Consider the following 20,383-nt stretch of genomic DNA (forward strand, 5'->3'; position numbering starts at 1 on the left):
AGACCCATGATGTTTGGAGAGAGAGTATAAATAGGACTCACTGGACAGTGACAGACAGGGGTCTGGGGAGGCTTGAACAGCTAGCTGTGCAGCCCTGCCTTGGTCTCTTGTCTTGGCTGATCTTTACTGCATTGAGTGAGGCACAGCAGAAAACTCCTGGCATTCCAGCTGGTCCTGGTTGCTTCTGCTGACTCCTGCTTATTCATCGGAGGCCTAGAGGTTTCTGTTGGATTCTGCTGCCACTGCTGATTCATGTTTGGTGACACTTTTGAACTAGACTGTTGGTATCCTGACACTACTGAACTGGACTGATGGTATCTTGATAAATAGAGTTTGGGATCTCCCAAAAGAACTACTTCTAAACAGGTCCACATCCCCTTGTGTGGAAAAATCTTTTCACCCCTACCTTTGGATGGTGATCTAGAAGTGGGGGAGGAGAGCTGAAGCTTTTGAGAACTCTTATTAAAGTAGGTTTTGAAAAATCTAAGCCTGCACACATATATACACTCATTATGAATACACCCATATATGTGTATATATATATGTATGTGTGTATATAATATATGTAATATACAATATATAATATATCCATATATGCATATATAATACCGATATATACACATCCATATACAGTCACACAGGATCCCCATACAAATAAATCCTAAATGTGTACCCATACACTTACAAAGGCACATACACACACTTACAAATGCATGCCCACACACTTATGAAGGCATACCTATCCTGTACATATTGGTAGCTGCATATACCCCGGAGCTCTTTGGAGGGTATCTCCACTCCCCTCAGCACCCAGTGTCACTGACACCACCTACCCAGCTCCCTAGGTCCCACCTCTGGGCAGTGGACTCTCCAGCCTCACCTGTGAACCTGCTGCTGACTTTGGAGTGTTTCCTGCAGCTCTCCAAGGACAGGAAGAGATAGATGGCTTCCTAAGCCACTAGGACATGGCTCCTTGCTACATCCTCACCCACACATGCCAAGTAGCAAATCTAGCTTCTGCCTGTCTCCCCTTTCTGAGTCCATGCCCCACAGCTGAGGTATCCATTGCTCCTATATATACTTTTTCAATACAGTTCATAGGAAAAAGAATACCATGACTCCCTTGAAATAGAGAAGGTCAGAACACATTTCTTAACTACCCAAAGGCAATGTTTGGGGTAATTAATCAACACTTCATCACCACCAAGACATTGTTTTATATCCAAGACATGTAATTAAGGAAACAATAAGCAAGCTTGTTGTGTATTTTTATTCCTAAAGAGTAACAATTACCCTCCTCACCCTGACACATCTAAGGACTCTCCCCAATACTTAGAAACCCAGGAGAAATTGGCTTTGAGGTGTCTCAGCAAAGGCCTAGCAAGGAAGAAAGGTTCAGGTAGCAGAGGGTTTTGCCCAGGCCTTAAAATGGGCTCTTCATGGTGCAGCTGCATATTACTGGGGAGGAAAGGCACCCACAAGGCTAAACTATTGCTTAATTACTTCAGATCAGCACCTCATTTGCTGAGGGCGCAATTGAGCTGCCATGGATGTAATTACTTGCCAGGGTTACTACTTAACAATGCAGCCACAGCAGAGGAAATGGGGAACCTAACATGGCTCTATTCTGAGGTCATGACTTCACATCCTAGGAGTCCTAGGACCGTGGACCCTGGCAGTTCAAGACACCACTAGTAACTCCCAGGAAGCAACGCGCAGAGCAGGACCTCAGAAAATTCCACTCCAAGGTGTTCAGTGGCTAACAGGACATTCATGGGTTGATCTTCCATGGGGATGAATCTGGGGTTCAAACAGCTCTACCCAGGCTCTTGGATATCCCAGGCTGTATGCTTTTTCTGGTGCATATGTCAATGGGTGAGATCAGCTAGGGCAAAACTGGAAGGTGTAGCTAAAGATACTGGCACTGAGGGGGGACAGAGGCAGAGTCACTAGTATCCAAATTCTCAGGTATGGAAGCAAAGCTCTCCTAAGATCTAGGGGGCCCTGTTCATGTATGCAGATGGGCCATAGTGGCATAGCAAGATCCCACATTCCCACAGACAGATAATTAGGCACCACACAAACATAAGTGTGTACACACATGCACATCATTATGGAAAGAAAATTCTTGTACGATCCAGAAAGGACTGGATCAAACAAGAACCAAATGGAACCAAATGTCCTGTTTCCCATGTCTCAATCTGTATACAGGTGGGTTTTTCAGTCATACCCTCACAGAACCAAGGCCCTAGGGAGAATAAACACAAGCTCTGAACAATGTCACTGTCTCCTGATGTCACCCAAAAGTCATTGAGTCACAAGAAACAGATTTAGTTGAGATGCAGAATAAAGAATTTGGAGCAAAATCATCTGGACAGCAGAGTCAGAGCAACATGGGTTAAAATCCTACCACTTACTTCTACTCAAGGGTACCTTAAAACTCTCACTTCACTAATGGATCTCAGTGTGTCCAACTATAAAATGAGTGTATACGTCAGGGTTCTTTAGTGTAACAGAACTGATGGAATAAATGTATGTGAAGAAGAAGTTTGTTAGATCGGTTTGCACAACATTGTCTAGACAGTACAACAGTGGCTGTCTTCATGCTGGAAAGTTATTTAACAGGTAGCTGCTCAATCTGTGAGGCTGGATGCCTCAACAGTACCAGCCTGGCATGGATGGCATGTAGAATTCTCAGAGAGCTACTGTCCTTCTGTCCACCTTGGAAGGCAGAAAAATGTTCGTGTCCACAACGGATGGCCACACCAGCAGAGATGGCAGCAGCAGGGTCGATGACTTTGCCAATGAAGCATGCAGGCAAGTAGGCCAAAACCAAGTGCTTCCCCCTCAGAAGAAAGTGCTTCCTCAAGGGTAGGCTTCCAGAAGAAAACAAGTGAGTCTTCCCATTTTAAATAATGTAATCAAAAATATTCCCCACCAGTGTACTCAGGAGCTTAACTCAGAGGTGATTCTAAGTTCTGTCAACTTGGCAGGGACTATAAACCATCATAATGGGTTTTCTCAAAGAACTTCCCACAAGGAACTACAGTGAAGATTGGGAGAAAAAGCACAAGTTGGAGCATTAGCTCATAGCCAGGGCCCCAGGACCACAGTTCCTAGACCAAGTGAGCTACGATCTCACAACCCAGTTCTGACCAAGTACTACTCCAGTCATTTCTAGCTCTGAGACTTTCAGTCAGAAGCTGTCTGGTCTACTCCCTTGCCTGCCAAATAGGAATCATCTTACTGGATTTACCTCATGGGTACAGGGTGAGAAGAACACAGGATACCACTAGTAGCTCCCAGGAAGCAACATGTAGAGCTGGACCTCAGAAAAATCTACTCCAAGGATTTGGAGTACATGGACAGAAGGGGCTCTGAAATGGGCTCATGAGCCTTGGTCACTCATTTTCATCCCATTTTGTTTTTCCTTCTATTTTCTTTCTTTCAGTTTTTTTTCCTTGACTGTACAGAATTCCTAATTTCATCTAATGCCATGTATTGATTCTTGTCAGAAGGCACTTACCTATGCCAATACCTTGAAGTATTTTATGAGTTTTCCTCTAGCTGTTTTGACACATTGGGCAGTTTCCAGGAGAAAGACAAGAGAGCTGGATTCACTCAGCACTTAACAGAACTAGGACCTCCAGGACCCTGGCACTCCATTAGGGGAAACCCCATGAGAAAGGACTCATTAGTATTCAAGAGAGCTACATTTTGAGGGGAAGAGACAGGGGCTGAAGGAGATGGGAAGCCACACTCTTCTGCATTTAAAACATCTTGTTGATGTATCTCCACCAGTTCCTTCTGTGTCCTTTTAGAAAGATTGAAAGCAAGCTGCAGCACATACACTTGTGTGTAAGTTCTCCTATACTGACAATAGCCCATTTTACTTTTATCAATTAAGATAGATATATCTTAGGCACTCTTGTTCTGGCTGTTTCCATGGTCAAATTGGCACAACCCAGAATCACCTAGGAAGAAAATCTTAATGAGGAGTTATCTGAGTCAGTTTGGCCTGTAGACATATATGCAGTTGATTGTCTTGATTGTTAATTGATGTAGGAAGGACCTCCCCACTGTGGGTGTCGCTATTTCCTAGACTGGGCCCTAGGCAATACAAGGATGAAGAAAGCTAGAAAGAATGCACACAAGAATCCATGCATTTATTCTCTTCTCTTCGATGAGGATGTGAAGAGTCCCTGTTGCTTGAATCCCTGTCTTGATTGTGACCTGAAATTATAAACTAAATAAACCCTCCCACGTGTTGCTTTTCATCTAAGTATTTTCCATGCAACAGAAATGTAATTATAATACCCTTCCATTTTAGAACTCCAATTATGGCTTACTCTTTTAACTGATGTATAACATCTATCTTGGCATAAATGCTTTACAAATTTCCTACCCGTGGACATTTAAATAGCTTCAGGAATGTTAGGTATTACAGAAGGAAGGAAAGAAACATGGGAGAGATATCCAGAAAATGAGAAAGGCAGGTTTCCATCCTTCCTAGATGCTACTGTTTTCCTAGCCATATGGGTCTTATTGTCCCTCAGATATGTTCTTTTACTCCATCTTTCTACTCAAGATAAAGATACCAATCCAGGCTGTGAATGGGATACCATAGGACCTATGGACTGAAGTGAGGTGGAACAGAACTCATAACATAAAGCCCTGGTTTTCCGTAGGTACTTGGAGCAGAAGCAAAGGCTGTTTGTAGTTTGGGGGCCAGGGAAGGGGATGTGGTGGTGAGATGAGCATCAGGGTAGATGTTCACAGAGACTCCTGGCCCACTTATTCCCTGCCAGAGGACAGAAATTGAACTCTGTCCTTCTAGGACTGTACACAGAGAGCTGGCGGAACTACAGCATCAACCTATGTACACACATCACACATGGGCACATAGGTAAATGCATACCCTCCTCAGCCACCTTCTATTTTCTACAGAAATAACTCATCTGTGAAAACTAGAAAGTTGTCCAGTTGTCCTTACACTTCAGCATCAGGCCTCTTCTCCCACCCATCCATTCTTGGAAACCCCACAGTGCTGTTCCTGTATGACAAGCAGGAATTCACCATCTGAATCAGTGTGGCATCATTTACGTAACAAAGTAGCAGCCAGCCACTTCAAGTGAGCTACAGTATTATGCACCACTTCTGGGCTTCATGGAAGAGCATAATTGCAATCATTTACAATGAGGGCAAGGGAAGCAAGGAATAGTTGAGATGAGCCCCTCATAGATAGACTGTCTCTGCTGAAGAAAGCATTATGTAGTATGAGAAGCTAGCTGTGTACCCCATGAACCTCACTAAGGCTCCCACAAGTATGCTAAGCCATGCCCCATCCCATCCTGTGTCCTCTAGAAATGTTTAAAACACTCACTTCTAATTATTTCTAGGTGGACATGCACACCCAGGGACTCAGCCCTTACATGATGTTCAGGAACTCTGAGGGTCACAGGTGATAGTGCCAGCTACAACTTAGAACATCCCTACTGTGAAAGGGGCAAGGGACAGTCCTCAGCTAGGTGTGTACCAGGGAAGATGAGACTTCTCAGAAGAAAACTGCATCATGATAAACAAAGCACCCGCTGGGGCCACCATGTCCAACACAGTCAGCCCTTGCAGTTCAGACTGCACACTGTAAGAAACCTAACCAAGGGAGGGGGGCAGGGAATTTCACTGAAATCCAGTCATTCAATAGGTCACAAGACAATCATCAACCCAGAAGAAAGGGTACCTGTTCCTAAGCTGCACACAGACATCATACTGGTAACACGAACCCTTTCCTCCAGAACCATCTACATGCTTATACATGTGGCATGTGTTCCACATAGTCAATGTTCCATGCTGTGCAAGCATACTCAGGCATAAAGTCTCTGTTCTCCCTTTACCTGCACTGAAGACAATGCAACCACCCCAGGATCTGCACCCCACAGGAGTTCCCAAAAGTACCTAAGCCTCTAAGAGTTCTTCCTTGAGCACAGCATTTAGGGAACAAACAAGTCCTCAAGCAACACACTCCATCAGCTCCCTCTTGCTTGATCCAGCATGAGACCACTGCTGGGTAATCAGAGTTGCTGGCAGAGGCTAGACACTGTAGGGCCTGCTGGATGATCAAGAACAGGTCTGCAGTGAGTGAAGGGAAGCTCTGCTGGGGGAAGCCCTAGCTCCTACCTCTTAGGACCCTGCAGCTCCATGAGCCAACTGGGGGTGGGGAGGTGGTGGCTATCACAGGAGCCATCCCTTCCAAGTATGGCCTACTTACCCTAAAAGCACAGAAGAAGCACCGGTAAAGGCCCTGGGGACATTGCACTTTAATGACCTTCCTAGGGAAGCCAAAACTTCCTCGCCTCCCATGAGTACCCCTGTAAGAAAGAGGCTCTCCAGTTTAGTCCATAGAGAGAACCCTCAGCTCTTCACCCGGCACAAGTAGGAGCCCTGCGGGCAGGTGATGATGCATAGAGGAAGCTGGCCCAGACTGGCTACCTACTACTACCCCACCATTGAACCGGAGACCACAGTCCAGCAGCTTGCTGACCCCACCAGTTCCTCCACTGTCTCTTCCTCTTCCTCTGTTTTGGGAAGGAGGAGGGGCATCCCTGTTCTCTAGGGAGTAGAGCCCTGCAAAGTGACCCCGTTTCACAATGAAATTGAGCTGCCATTTTCATCTTCTTCCCAAATGTCAGCAGAGCTAGATCAGATTAGGAAGTAATCTCTTGCCCAAATTCATTTCTGAACAGGAGAGGTGGCTGCGGGAGGGGCGAAGTTTGTTGTTTCTTTCCTTATTCCCACCCCACTGTCCCTCCCCATACCTGGGGTGGAAACAGCGAGTACAAATCAAAAGGAGTGCCCTTAAGGGACCCTAGCAAGACTGAAGCGCTGAGGGAAGCCTCCCCACCCCGTTGGGGTGGCAGCAGCCATAAGGGCCTGCACTCTGCAGTGGCAGCAGCGGTCAGGCAGGCACGTGTTCTCAGACAGCTCCCAGAGCTCAGAGAGGCAGAGGCAGAGGCAGAGGCAGAAAGACGCCCCCCCGCCCCCCCCCCCGCGCGGCCGTCTTGGGCCACAGAGAAACAAGGGACCAGAGCACACAGGGCCCAGGGGACAGTCGCGGGTGGTGACTGTGAGTTACCTTCCTTGGCCTTGGCATCCCCAGTCGTGTAGTCATGTAGTTTCCCACCCCAGGGTGGTAAAGGTGGCAAAGGAGGAGAGGAAAGGCAATTACAACAGAGAGAGAGAGAGAGAGAGAGAGAGAGAGAGAGAGAGAGAGAGAGAGAGAGAGAGAAATGGCCAAGGAACTGGTCACTATCCTGCAGGAGGCCTCACTTGACTAGTGACCAGAACACAGCCGTTGGCCTGAATACTTAATTACCCCCAAGTGAAAATTCCCCATCTAATTTGATATTTGGTTCTTTGCAGATGCTATACCCTTCGTAAATAATATACAAAGTAAGAAACCTAATCCCGCCTGCTAGAATGTTTAATTCATCATTATGCGAGCTAATTGGAAGGTGATTATATGGTAATTGCTCATTAGTGGTGTATATTTATCGCTGTACCTTATGTCAAGGCCATGGGAATTGTGTAGAGTCTGTTCTCTCATTTCAAGGATCAGTTTCAGAAGCAGGAGTGAGGCAGGCAAGATCAAGTTCTTCCTGACGTCAGGGTCCAGTCGGGGCTATGGAGACCCAAGCTATATATAGGACCTGGAGGTAGCTGGAACCAGGAGCAGCCCGAAGTCCTATATATAGGTTCAGTCTCCACGATCTGGGAGATTGCTGACAACCAGTCCACAGCCAGGCAAGGCTGGTCCTCTGGCTCAATTTTCCAAAAGCGACCCCAATCCCCTGCCTAGGCACTGCTGGGGCCCCTCAGGTGCGTCTTGGTCCTTGGGTGTATTCTGAGACGCCCCATGATGTCTCTAGGGCGCTCCTCTGAGTAGGCAGAGGGACAGTAAAGGTGGAGTTCAGCGGGGGAGGGGGAAGGGGAGGGGCAGGGAAGCTCGGGTTTGGTTTGGAAATGAAGCATGGAATGGAGATGGGTGGGTTGACTTGGAAATGGATAAGAAATTTGGGACGACAAAAGCCTCGTTTTCCTCCCCCCTCCCTGGGGTGTGGGGCGATCCCCACCTTGGTCACTTGTACCAAAATTTCTCTCCAGCTAGCCTTTCAGTGAAGTAGGATGTCGGCTCCACGACAGGACAGTGTGGGCCTCTTAGAAAAAGGAGTATAAAGTCTCTGGGGTGAGTGGCAAGCCAGAGCGAAAGAACTGGAAGCATGAAGAAAGGCAGGATGTGAATCCTACTCAGCCCCACCGGCTGCAGCTGGGCTGGGAATTTGGGAGAGGCTGGGCAGCAGGTCTGAGGTCTCAAGGGTGTGAGAGGGCCGCTTGGTTTGCAGGGGAACCGGGAATGAACAAAAGGGGGCCAGAGCTTCCGTAGCCACAGGACCAGGCCCTGACTCTTAGGGACTAGCCTCCAAGAGCGCATTTTTGCACGTGGTTGTGATCTTTGGCGCGCTCTGGCGCCCCCTCAGAGGAGCGCGATGGCTTTTGCCCTTTTAGAGACCTCAGCCCCGGGCAGGCAGGCACCGGCCCCCAGCCTGCACCAGGCACCCCGACTTGCAGCCTCGGGCCCTCCCAGGCTCCCCTGCTGGGCAACAGACTCTAATGAACAAAAGGCCAATTAGAGGCTGGGGCGCGGCTGATGAATGGACCTTTCGCTTTCAAGCGTGGCACCGTTTCGGGTTTCCTGGCGCACAAGATCGCGCCTGGAGAAGCTGCCTCCCGGAGCCAGGTCACAACTGGGGTCAGAGGGTTCTCAAAACTCCCACTTCCCCCTCGCTACAGGGCTGGTTGGGAAAAATAAATCAGGGGGCTGAGGTACAGACTCTGTTTCCGGGCTCCGCATCCCGGCGTGGTGGCCTAGTACTATAAGCCGGCATCCTCGACCCCGCCCGCGGCTGCTCCGAGGCGGCACCCAAATAAATCAAGTGCTTATTGCGGAAATAATAGAGATCGGCCTAGAAAAAGATGCGCAGTTACAAAAACTGTCGGTTGTTTGCCGAACTCCAGGAGCTGGTGGTGCACTTCGAGAATAACACCCCAACGCAAGCCTCCACTCTTCCATACGTAGACCCCAAGATACAAAAATGCAACTTTAAATGCTGGGCATGGATGTTCATTAAGGGAGTCCCCCTCCCCAACTCAAACAGGAAGAAGTATCCCTACAAGTCCCACACACCATACCATCCTCTAAAACGCAAACAATGATGTCCACGGATATGTTGTGCAACCAGTTCTGGTGCACAAATCTAATAAGCTATATGTTCACACCTTATTAGGCGCTTCATTCGCAGCCCAATGACTGCAAGTTCTTGTCCCGATGCAAAACAATACAGAGGCACGAGGGAAGCTGGACATCTTGCCACAATCTATGCAGGGAACTCTAACCTCCTCAGCTTCTGACTAAAGTAAACAATCAGCAGCGATACAAACAGACTTGAGTCCTAGGTGAGAATGCTCAATTGTGTTTCCATAATCCACAAACACAGCTGTAGGGTGGACCGGGACACATACCTATTACAAACGTGCTATCACAGACCTCCAGCCTAACCCACCCATATATCGACTTAAAACTGTCCTCGTGTGGGCAGCCCAGTCTGGCCCCCATCTTACCACCAAAGAGCAGGGCACAGAGCCAGGCCTCCGAACCTCCAGAATCCCTCCCCAACCCGGCAATGTGTCCAGGACTTTGTTTCCTGAGACTCGAGGCCGGACGGGGAGGAGCCCAAGTCTCCCAAACCACGCTCAGGCCTGGGGCCCCCTTTCAGTCCAGTCGGCCTGGCTTACTTCTGTAGCTGCCACAATCCGCCCCTATTACAAAAGTGGCCCGGCAGGTTCCGGGCCTCGGCCAACGTGCCCGCTCCGGCTCGGTTCGGCTGCCAGAAGCAGAGTCCCAGGAAGGTGGAACTCTACACATCCAGAATGTTAGCTAGGAAGGTGACTGCCTGAAATCCAAGGGTTCTGCCGGAACCAGATGATCTTAGTTGCTTCAAGAAGCTATGCGTTCGAAGGGAAAAATACTCAGCTCAGGTGTATATAGCAGGAGAATGTAGCCCTGGCCCGCTTCCATTTGACCGTATTAGGAAAAAGGAAACTGAAAACCTGGGACTAGTGAACATTCTTTGGCGGGGGTGGGGGGATACACTGGGGGCGGGGCAAATATGTCAACTTATAGCCTGCAAGTCACAGGCAAGACAAGGGGCAACCAGCACGCAGTTGGCTGTGCTCTGGAAGTGAAGCACAGCCCTGCCCAGAGCATCCAGGCCTGGCACCTACGGAACACGAGTGGGAACTCTATTTCCACTGGCTATAGCGAAGCTCGAGTGCACAGCAAAGGGGACAGGACGCGAAGCACATGCGCCCCCGCTCACCCTGACCAGCCCTACGCCCAGATAGGCATCGTGGGATGGCATCTCGCAAATATTTATATTCTTCAGCGCCACGGCAGCCCGCGCCCACATTAGACGCTCTAATCCTGCCACTTTAAATAGATGAATTAATAAAGCAAACGAGCGGCTAATAAGCTGACTGTCCTGCCTTTTTGAGGCGGGGGAAGGACTCGAAAGTGCGCCAAATTTGTTTGCAGTGGATCAAGGCGAGCCGCCTCTGCTTCACTTTCTTTATCTTAATTCCGACTTGAAAAGATATAATTATCTAGTTTGAACAGAGCGGCTATCAAATCCTTCTTTGGGCCGGGAAGGGGGGCGTTGGAGTGGATTGCGGCTCTCTGAGCCGCTCGGTGCAGCCGGAGATAGCGCGTAATGAAGATGTGGAGGCCCGAGATACAAAGGGCATTAACCTCATTAGCATGAAACCTTTTCTTCCTACCATTGTGGGACCCTTTCAGCCGCCTAATCCCCCCTATTTTCAAAGCTTGGTTTGTAATAAAGCTTTTAGGTTTTTTTCCCCCTCAAAGCTAATAGTATTCTCTGATGATTTTATTGCTGTCACACTGCATAGGACATTTAGAAAAAACTCTTCACCACTCCCCTTTCTTGTACTTAAATTTAAGTTTATGGTTACTGCAGAAAGCTTTTTTTTACCAAGATGGTACTTTTTTTTTTTTTAAATAAAATGGGTCAACCTCAGTTGTAAGGAGACTATACTCTACTGTTTATTCAAGCCATTCCAGGTTCGGGAGGGTGGGATGGATGGAAAAAGTAACCTGCCCTTGTTCTAGCAAAAAGGATGAGGGGCAGCAACTGCCAAGCGCTCAGAAGAACTAACAGTCGCCGACGAACCATCCCACTGTGGAAGCAGCCTAAGCCCCACACATCTTTGTGGAATTTCCGAGTTGCACCTGTCCTTGTGGAAGTCAAGCCCAGGTCTTCCTGAAACCCTCTTGCTGCTGGTACCACAATACAAACTCCGGAGGAAGGGTCTTTGTGAGCTCAAAGTATGAGCAGCCCAGTCTGCCCAGGGACCAAGACCAAGGGGAGAAGAGTGATAAACAGAGATACAGGGGCAAGAAAAGAGAGAGAGAGAAACAGAATGAATTCTCCTTTAGAGGAAGGGGAGGAAAAACAGAAAGAAAAGATTCCATAGTGCCCTAAAGTCCCCACACGTGCACGGAATGTCTAATCTTAACTTTTCAAGGCAGGATGTTAACAAAGCTTGTATTTTTGCCCTGCATTGTAACTTGGCCTTATCACAGTGTAAAGGGTGGGGGAGATTGTCCTAAATTATGTCCAGGCAGCCCCCCTGGATCCGTGGATTAAGAGATTAAAGGAGACCACTGGGCAAGGCCTCCTCTTTTCCCTTCATATTCCTGGTATGATAATTGCTTAAACTGATTTGCACTTTCACAAAAGCTCACAGGACGCTTTGTAGCTCGAACAGAACAGACGAGGTTTCTCTATCAATGGAAATAAAACTGATTAATGCAGCCTATCAGGATAGGAAGCAAATGAAGCATGCAAAAAACAACCTCATACCCTCAGAAGGGGGAGGAGGGGGAAAGAGCGAAGTTTTCTTTGAGAATGGTTACAACTTTTACTTTAATGTTAAAATCAAGAGTAGAAGATCTCTCAGAATGGTTGCCTTATAAGGCTTCGGGGGCCTTTGGGTTCATCTCCACCGCTTTTGGCAGATTAGAGCGAAAAAGAGAGAGGAAAGGAGAGAAGAAGAGAAGGGGAGGCTGACATGTCCTTAAGGGGTTTGAAGTCAGAAACGAAGTTAGAAGCCCCAGATCTTGGGTTCTAAGAATACTCCCCAATTCATAACTATGTCCTAAGAGAAAAGTAAATCAGAAGTAAAGAGAAGGGGTTTTTTGCTTTGTTTTGTTTTTTAGGGTTTTTTTTGTTTTTTTTTGTTTTTTTTTTTTTTTAGTTTTTTAGCTGAAGTTGAAACTAAACCCCTTCAGCAAAGTTGCTTGGGCAGCGTCTCTCCTTTTCCTCTTCTGAAAGAGTTTGGCTGTCTTAAGCATCTCCCTTCACATCTCCTTAAAATACATGCCCCCCCCCCAAAGCCATCAGTCTGGCTCTTTTGTGGGCGGGAGTCGGGTCTCTGGTGCCTAGCTAGAGAAGGCCCACATTCGAATTAGAGAGTTACTTTTGTAAAGATCCACTTCCGTTTCCCAAGACAACTACTCTGAGGGCATATTGATAAATCTTTATTGACAAAATATTGACATTGGCATACTTCTTGGAAGTATATAGTGTGTTAGAATTCTAACAAATTAACACAAAACACAAAAATATTTACATTCTGGTATAGAAGACACTAAGAAAGCATTTGTAACCCTCTTTAGTAAGTCTATGGTCTTGGAAGAGAAACTCAGTGCTTGAAAACTCCCATGTCCTTGGCCACACCACCATCACCCCCATTAACTACAGTCCTTCCTTCCACTTTTGCAATAGACAGAGTTAAAAGTTCTGAATGGCCATTATGTTGAGTGGCTGGATGCAGTCAATCTCTCCAGCCACTAAAAGGAAAAGTTGACTTGGTGATTTAAAGTATCAGAATGTTAGGAAAGGAAATATCCAAGAAATAGAATTAATTTGGGTTGTTTGTACCCCTAGCATGAGTCCTGATTCTTCTCAGGGGCACCCTCCCCCGCCCTCCATCCCCACCCTGCTCCCTCATTTCTCTGTCAGAGGACCACTAGCTCCGAGCCTACTTCCTTTAGCTTTCACAATCACTTTGACAATAGAAGGTATCAAAAAAGTGTTTTTACAGACTGCACATTTCTCAGAAAAAAATAAAAAATAAAAATACACAGAACCTGTCTTTAAAAGAAGAATAAAATTACAATTCAGTTTTTAGACACCATTCACCCGACAACTGCTACATGCAATTCAAGTTTTTGAAACAGGTGTAGGATGGGGCTAGACATGGAATTTTGTATGTTATTTCTAATTAAAGATGAAGGGGAAACACTGTGAAGTGCAAAATTAAAAGTCCTGTGCCTTTTTTTCCCCCCAAAAAAAATCATTATCATTTCTAAATGGACTTCGATGAGCGGAATACCCGCCAATCATCTTGTTTCCCTGGTTTGGCATTTGACTGACAGCTCCCCTTGTCAGAATGTGCCTTTGCCTCACAAGGATCTCTCTCTCTCTCTCTCTCTCTCTCTCTCTCTCTCTCTCTCTCTCTCTCCCTCCCAGTCTCTGTCTCTCTCACTCACTCAGCTGCCTCTTTAGACGAAGGTTGCATGTTGATGAAGGGGCCTCCGTCCTCTGCCGTCCCATAAGCGGTGCCCGGCGCCGGTTCCCGGTCCATTGCCCTCGCTGTCCAAAGTCTGCTGCGAGCGCCGCCACTGCTCTGATTCCCTCTCTCCCTTTCTCGGTGAATGTGTGTGCAGTTTGTTTTTGTTTTGTAGGGTTTTTCTTCCCCTCCTCTCCCTGTCTCTCTTGCTCCATGCTGTCCATTTCTGTGGGATTAGGTTTGTACTTTTAATCGTCTGAGGTCACATCTATTTCCTCCGGACTCGCCTGCTTGGTAGCGATTCTCCACCGGTTAATGTGGTGTGTCCCTTTTTTCTTCTGTTGAGAATCTGAGCCTTCTTCCTCTAGCTTTTGTCTTTTGAATTTTGTTCTCCGGTTCTGAAACCATACTTTTACCTGTGGGGAAAGACACGTGTGCATCGTTAGATCCTTCATAGTGCCTTCCTGTCATAAGCCAGAGGCCTGGTGAAGCCCAGGCCTAACCCCAACCCCCCCCATATACATCCTAAGGACCAACCACTCCCCCTCTCCTCCCCTCTGTGAGCAGGCCCCCTCTAGAGAAGCCTAGTTCCCCATCTTTCCAAACCCTACCAAGAAACCTTTCCCAAGAGCCACAGTGGCCGTTTCTCCCACAGAAATTCCTACCCAGAGCAACAGCTTTTTGCAAAGCATGAAAAAAAAAACTTCGTAAAAAATAATAAGTAAGGAAAAAATATATATGGGAGAGAGAGGAGAGAGAGAGAGAGAGAGAGAGAGAGAGAGAGAGAGAGATCCTTGCTTGCCCAGACAGTGAGTGCAGGAAAGACTCCGTAGTTTCTGTCAGTCTAATGTGCTTTCCATTTTCTACCAGTCTGGAGTTGCCTAAATATAGCACCTTTTCTTCCAGGCAAGGCCCTGAGTAGAGGATTGGGGTGCTGTCTGTCCTCAGGCTTTGCTGGAGGACACTGGTGAGCAGAACTAGAACGTGCCCAGAGGAAGCCAAGTGGACAGCGACTTTACAAGCCTCACTCAAGTCCTGGACAAATTGAAAGCTCCAGGAAGACCATGACTGAGAAAGGGAGTAAAAGAAACTGAAGGGGAAGGAGAAGGAAAGAGGCCTCTTTCCTGCTCCTGTCCAGTCCTCAAACAGGGTCGAATCAGCTTTGGCCCCAGCCTCCAGAGAGAGTCTGGTAACCAGGCCTTCCCAGAGCTTGCAGCCACAAGTCTAGGCATCAGTGAGATTCAAGTCAATTGCCTTCCATGGAGAAGTGGGGTGGTGGGCTCCATTCAGCAGCACTGCACAAGTTTGTCCAGCAGTGTGGTACAGATGAAGAAGACAGTAGTAGTGACTGCAGTTCCTGCAGCCCACAGCAGCCCAGTTACAGACTGAGAGATGCCACTCCATTCTCACCTTTAAGACTGCCACTTGTTCTCCCCAGTGCTCCTGTGCCCCCCCAAAGTGCCCCATGAAAAAGCAAAGTAGGAACTGGGAACAAGACTGAGTTTAATTTGCTTTGAGTCTGCTAATTAAGGGGGAGGGCAGTTCATAACACCCCCCCCCTCCGCGTTTGCCCAAAGCGAGCTTCAGTGTGCTCCCGGCTTGACACGCACACAAAGACTCCAGGCAGTGTGGGCAGCGAGGCGGACAAAGACAACCTCTGCCTCCGCTATCCAGGAGAAATCAGGTGGGCCTTGCCTTGTGCCCACCCTGTTCAAACCCGCGAGGCCCCATTAGTTAACGCCCCCCCCGTGAAAAAAAAGGAACTTAAAAAAAAAACCTCTTAATTTGAGCTTCTCAGGGGGGAAAAGTTACTATACTTTGCTTACAAATGACTGTTTATTGGGAACTTTGACCTTGCCTCACGGCTGAGAGTACAGTAGCGCCTACTGTAGACCTAAACTCCTTGCTTGCCTTGGGACTAACCCAAGCAAGGTCCTCAGCCCGCCAATCCCGCTGTGCAGAAAGGATGTGTCCCCTAAGGCTAGCCCTCTCTGCAACCCGTCTAGTTTTGAGGATCGCCCAGCTTGCCTTGCCTCCGGCTTCAGATTCCCCGGCATTCCCTTAAGAGAAGTAATCGGGTGAGCCCTGGAGTCTTTCAGAACTCTTATCTAAACCATTCCTGGCTCTCTCCAGCCTTAAGCTGCAATTAGCCACATCTCGGACCCCAGCTGAATCTCCGGTGATTCTCTTTAAAACTAGCTTACTGTGGAATTGCAGGGGCCGGACCAGCGGAAAAGAACCAGCTTGTCTGTGAATCTCACGTTGCCCGAACAAAGCTGATCACCTGGAAAGTTACTGATCCGGAACTCGGCGCTGGTCAGAGTGCTGGGCGCTGGCTGCCTGGGTCTGGATGAAGAACCCTGGCTGCTGGGCCACACTCACCTGAGTTTCCGTAAGACTGAGACTGTGCGCCAGCTGCTTCCTTTCCGCTCCCACCACGTAATGGTTCTTCTCAAAGGCGTGCTCTAGCCTTAAAAGCTGGGATGGCGAGAAGGCGGTTCGAATCCGCTTAGGCTTTCGGGCCAGAGCGTTGTGCAAAAGGAAACTCTCAGGACTCGTGTCGTTCCCTGCAGGGGGCAGAGCAGAAGTACCATTGGAGGGCCTCCCAGGCAGGAGTCGCCGGCTTCTCTGGAGCCGGGCTAGCCCAGCATAACTCCCTGGGCCTCTGCCTAGTCCTCAGCGCCAGACTCTCTGGGGCTGGTAGCTCTCTCTAAGTTTTTGAAAAGGATACCGGCCTAGCCGTCAGACCCGGGTCCCCCCCCCCCCGCCCCCGTCCCGGCCCCAAACCTGGGCGGTAGCTAACGAACAGTTGTCTCTAAGGTGGCAGTCCTCAGGCTCCTGACCTTTGCCCGTTCCGTAACTGCCCTGGCACCTCAGGCCTAAATACCTCCACTCTGTATGCTGGAGGAGTCAGAAGACAGGACAACAGAGCCCAGGTTGGGAGATTGGTGCCCACCATATAATAAATAATAATAATAATAATAATAATAAAAATAAATAATGATAATGATAATAATAATAATTCACTGGAAGTTTTAATAGTAGTAGTAATTCCCTACTTTATAGCCTATGTTAAATTTTTGATATAAGCGTAGAAAGGACGGCCGGCGTGTTGCTACTTATAGTTTTCTCGCGGATTTATTCAAGAATATTTTGGTTGGTTGGTTGGTTCTAGTTTTGTCTTGCTATCTTCCTGAGAAATTGCAGAGGCCGGTTGAAACGTTGCAGCCGGGCCGGGACAGAAATCTCGAGGCGAGTATGCCCAGTATCTACAGCCGCTGCTTCCAGTGTACCCGGTTCTAGAGGTCCCTGGCTGCCGAGAGCTAGGGACTGGAGTGAAGGGACTGGAGCTTCGCGGTGTGATCGAGTTGCGGGTACTCGCCGCGATGGTCCAGGCCGCGAAGATCCAGGCTGTCCGTGATGTGGTCGGGCGACCAAGAACGTGATTAACAGAGAATGGGGAAGCTGAGCACTAAACTTTGAAAGCCAAAGCCAGGCTGGAGTATTTCGGCTTCCCGTATTAAAGGAAGTGAATGTATTTACCACCACCATCCCCAAAAAACAGTCGGTAGTCTCAGCGGGAGTAAAGGCAAATGCAGTGCTGAACTAAGGGAGAAAGGTGTTCTGCTTTGATCTGGGGTTTTTTGGTTGGTTGGTTTGTGTTGGGGTGTTTTAAAATAATATATAAATACATAAAATGGCGAACTGGCATCTCCCCAATTCTAGACGGACAGGAATGCGAAGTGTTAGTGAATGGAAAAGCCCATCGTTATTGATCGCGCCCCGACGGAGGTAGGTCGTTTACGGACTGCAATCAGCAAACTAATTAGAACCTTTTTCCTAAAGTTTTAACTTTCTTACCAACCCCTACCCAGAATCAAACAAAACTAATAAATCGGGGAAAAAAATAAGACACCCAAACAGATCTTCCCTTGTCGGGCCTTCTCTCGACTGGGTTTTCTCTTTTCTTTTTCTTAATTTCTTTCTTAATTTCTGCCATTCTCTCAGGAAAAACAAAAACAAAACAAAACAAAAACCAGCAACCAAACAGAGACCAAACGGAACCTGACTTCCCGTACATCCAGCGGGTGCCCCAGTTAAACAGGTCGCTGAGAGAACCAGTGGAGCTGAGGCGGTTTCTCCTCGCTCTCTTCCTGCCCCTCCCTGGGCCTCCACAGCGGGAGGAAGGAAACTGTTTGCTCTGAGGTTTACAAGGTCTCCTGGACTCCTTTAAGGGGTTGAAGACCTAGAAGTCGCGGGTCTGGGCTGGAGGAACGTGGAGTGAGTGTAGAGCAGAGTTGAAGTCCAGTGAACCTGGCCATGTGGCCCTATCCGAATCCCTGAGAGACAGACCGGCCAGGAACGCTGTCTAAGGAAACAGGATTCAGGGACCTCGCCGGCTCAGAGCTTCTTGACAGCGGGCTTCGTCGCCCAGCATCATGGCCCAGCTAGCCCGACCCTGGCCGGAACCACGGGACACCTCGTTTGCACCCCTTTCCAAGAGGTCAAGGAGTGGGCAAGTCAGTAACCCAAACCAATCTCGGCTTCAGAGACTGGGGACCAAAGCCACTCGGGCCCCTCGCTACCCGGTTTCGGAGCCAAACACCCCAGCTGACCTCCGCCCAGGCCTCAAGACTCGCCCACCCGGAGCAGGCCCGGCGCGACGAAGGAGGCGACCGGAGCGGCGTGCCTCAGTTCCGCGACGTGGCACGTACCTTGGAAGCGATGACCCAGATATCGATAGCGGTGGATGAGCCAGGGGTAGAAGGTGGACGGGTCCCGCTGCTGCGAGGCGAAGAGGGGGTGTGGCGAATGCGAGGAAGGCAGGGGGTGGGCGGCCAGGGCGTGCGGCGGAGGCACCGGGTGCACCGGCACGGCGGGGTTGGGCGGGTGCGAGACCGCCTCGGCGAACACCAAGTCCGGGTTGGAGTAGACGCCCCTGCCGGCGGCGGCGGCGGCGGCAGCAGAGTGGAAGCCGTTGAGGAACGGATTTATGGGGCTGGAATTGGCGTAGCTGAGCGCCGCGGGACGGATGGGATCCTCGGAGCGCGAGGCAGGCAGGGGACTGTCCTTGGCCACCAGCGACTCGATGGTGAAGCAGCGCTTGGGCGCCGGCTGAAACATGCTGCGCCGAGGAGCGGGCGCCCTGGGCTCCCTGCTCCCGGCGACCGCGGCGCGCTGCCTCCGCCGCCGCCCGCTGCCCGCGGCGAGGACCGAGGAGAATGGGGGACTCGTTTGTTTGGGGTGGGGGTGGGGGTAAGGAAAGGAAAGGAAGGAAGGAGGAAAGGAAAGGGAAAAGGAAAGGAGGGGGAGGGGGAGGAGAGGCAAAGCCGAAGATCCCGAGAATCTTGCACCAAAAGCGCCCAACCTGGAGAGAGGGGGGAAAATCCTTCCAGAAGAATTTGCAGGCGTGGATTGGGGTAATATTTTTTGAGCGAGTTGGCGTGGAGGGGGGGGGTTGGAGTTAGAGGCAGGGAGGGGGGTTCTCGGGGAGGCAAAAAAAAAGTTTTCTCTCCTTTGCAAAAGGCGGGCAGGGCGCCCTAAGTCCAAGGACAATCCATGGAAGTGTTCGCTTCTTCACTAGTAGTGCAAACGATTTGTTAGTTCATGAGCCTAATTAGTGCGGGGATCACATAAACTGCTTCCTCCGAAGCCTGGTAAATGGCTTGATGATTGGTCGCTATTACTCGCCCTGAGGTGGAAGGGGGGAGACTCTTTAAAGTGCGTCAGAGGGAGGCGAACGCTTGGGAACCCGGAGGCCTGGATCCGGGCCCAGAATGGAACGGAGTCGGCGCCACTGCCCCGGCCGTGCCTCCAGCCGCCCGCCCGGCCGCCGACCTCTTGGAGTCTTCGCCCTGCGCTCCAGGCTAGCTCCTTCGCTCCCGCGGCGCCCGCTGAGGCTTCTCTCCTCCTCCTTCGCCTCCTCCGCTTCCCTCTTCTCCTCCTCTTCCTCGTTCCTCTCCTCCTCCTCCTCTTGCCCCCACCTCCTCCCCCTCAGCCACCGCCTCCTACTGCACCAACACCACTCCCTCCGGGGCACCCGGGTCCCTGCAGAGTCTCGGGACCGCGCTGCCTTTGCTGCGGACCCCTGGATCCTAAGCCTGCGGCGCCGGAGCTGATGGGACTGAAGCACCGACGGACGCGCAAATTTCTTCACGCCCTGAGCTCCGCTGCGGCTGTCCACTGGAGGCCCGCGCCCGGGTCACTGAGATGGCTTCGGGTGCCCGGCGAGGGTAAGCGGGCGGGGACTGGTTCCGGGCAAGGGCTAACCCGCTTCACTCATACCAATCCCCACCCCCAGCAAAACTCCCGAGGTCTCCTAGGCACGCGAGGAGGGGGGTCCTCCCACCCCTCCAACCAAGCGTAGCTTCGAGGTTCCAGGGTCCACGCGTTCGCAGTCTTTGACCCGGCTGGTTCGTTTACAAGTTCAAACCTGAGGGACCAGCTGCGCCTGTACCGTTGCAGTGGGCTTCCAGCTCGCACCTAGAGTTTCTGCTTTTCCTTTCTGGAGGGCGGTCACTTCCTTCCCCAAAACAGTTCTTTCTGGGACATGTGGGGATATTTGGGAAAGGAGTCTTGGGTCCTAGGTCAGAAGCTGAAGTTGTGATTGTGTTATCGTTCCATTGTCCTTAGTGGCGTTGACACTGTTCCCATTAGTGCTATTATTACTGTACCT

The 20,383-nt window shown here is 49.7% G+C and overlaps 1 protein-coding gene across 2 annotated transcripts; it reads right to left on the bottom strand.

The window, feature by feature from the left end:
• Nucleotides 1–13,662: 13,662 nt before the first annotated feature.
• Nucleotides 13,663–18,932, bottom strand: Emx2 (empty spiracles homeobox 2). Of its 2 annotated transcripts, XM_052171680.1 has the most exons (3): nucleotides 18,423–18,932; nucleotides 16,090–16,274; nucleotides 13,663–14,123 (listed from the first exon to the last, which is right to left on the bottom strand). In XM_052171680.1, the coding sequence occupies exons 1-3, from the start codon at nucleotides 18,829–18,831 to the stop codon at nucleotides 13,956–13,958; spliced, it is 762 nt and encodes a 253-aa protein (XP_052027640.1). In that variant the 5' UTR covers nucleotides 18,832–18,932; the 3' UTR covers nucleotides 13,663–13,955. The 2 variants fall into 2 exon arrangements, with proteins under 2 accessions (XP_052027640.1, XP_052027708.1); XM_052171748.1 differs by lacking the exon at nucleotides 16,090–16,274 and having other exon boundaries at nucleotides 14,020–14,123; nucleotides 18,423–18,863.
• Between the last annotated feature and the right edge of the window lie 1,451 nt (nucleotides 18,933–20,383).

This window comes from Apodemus sylvaticus, chromosome 1 (assembly GCF_947179515.1).
Source record: "Apodemus sylvaticus chromosome 1, mApoSyl1.1, whole genome shotgun sequence".
NCBI classification, from domain to species: Eukaryota; Metazoa; Chordata; class Mammalia; order Rodentia; family Muridae; genus Apodemus; species Apodemus sylvaticus.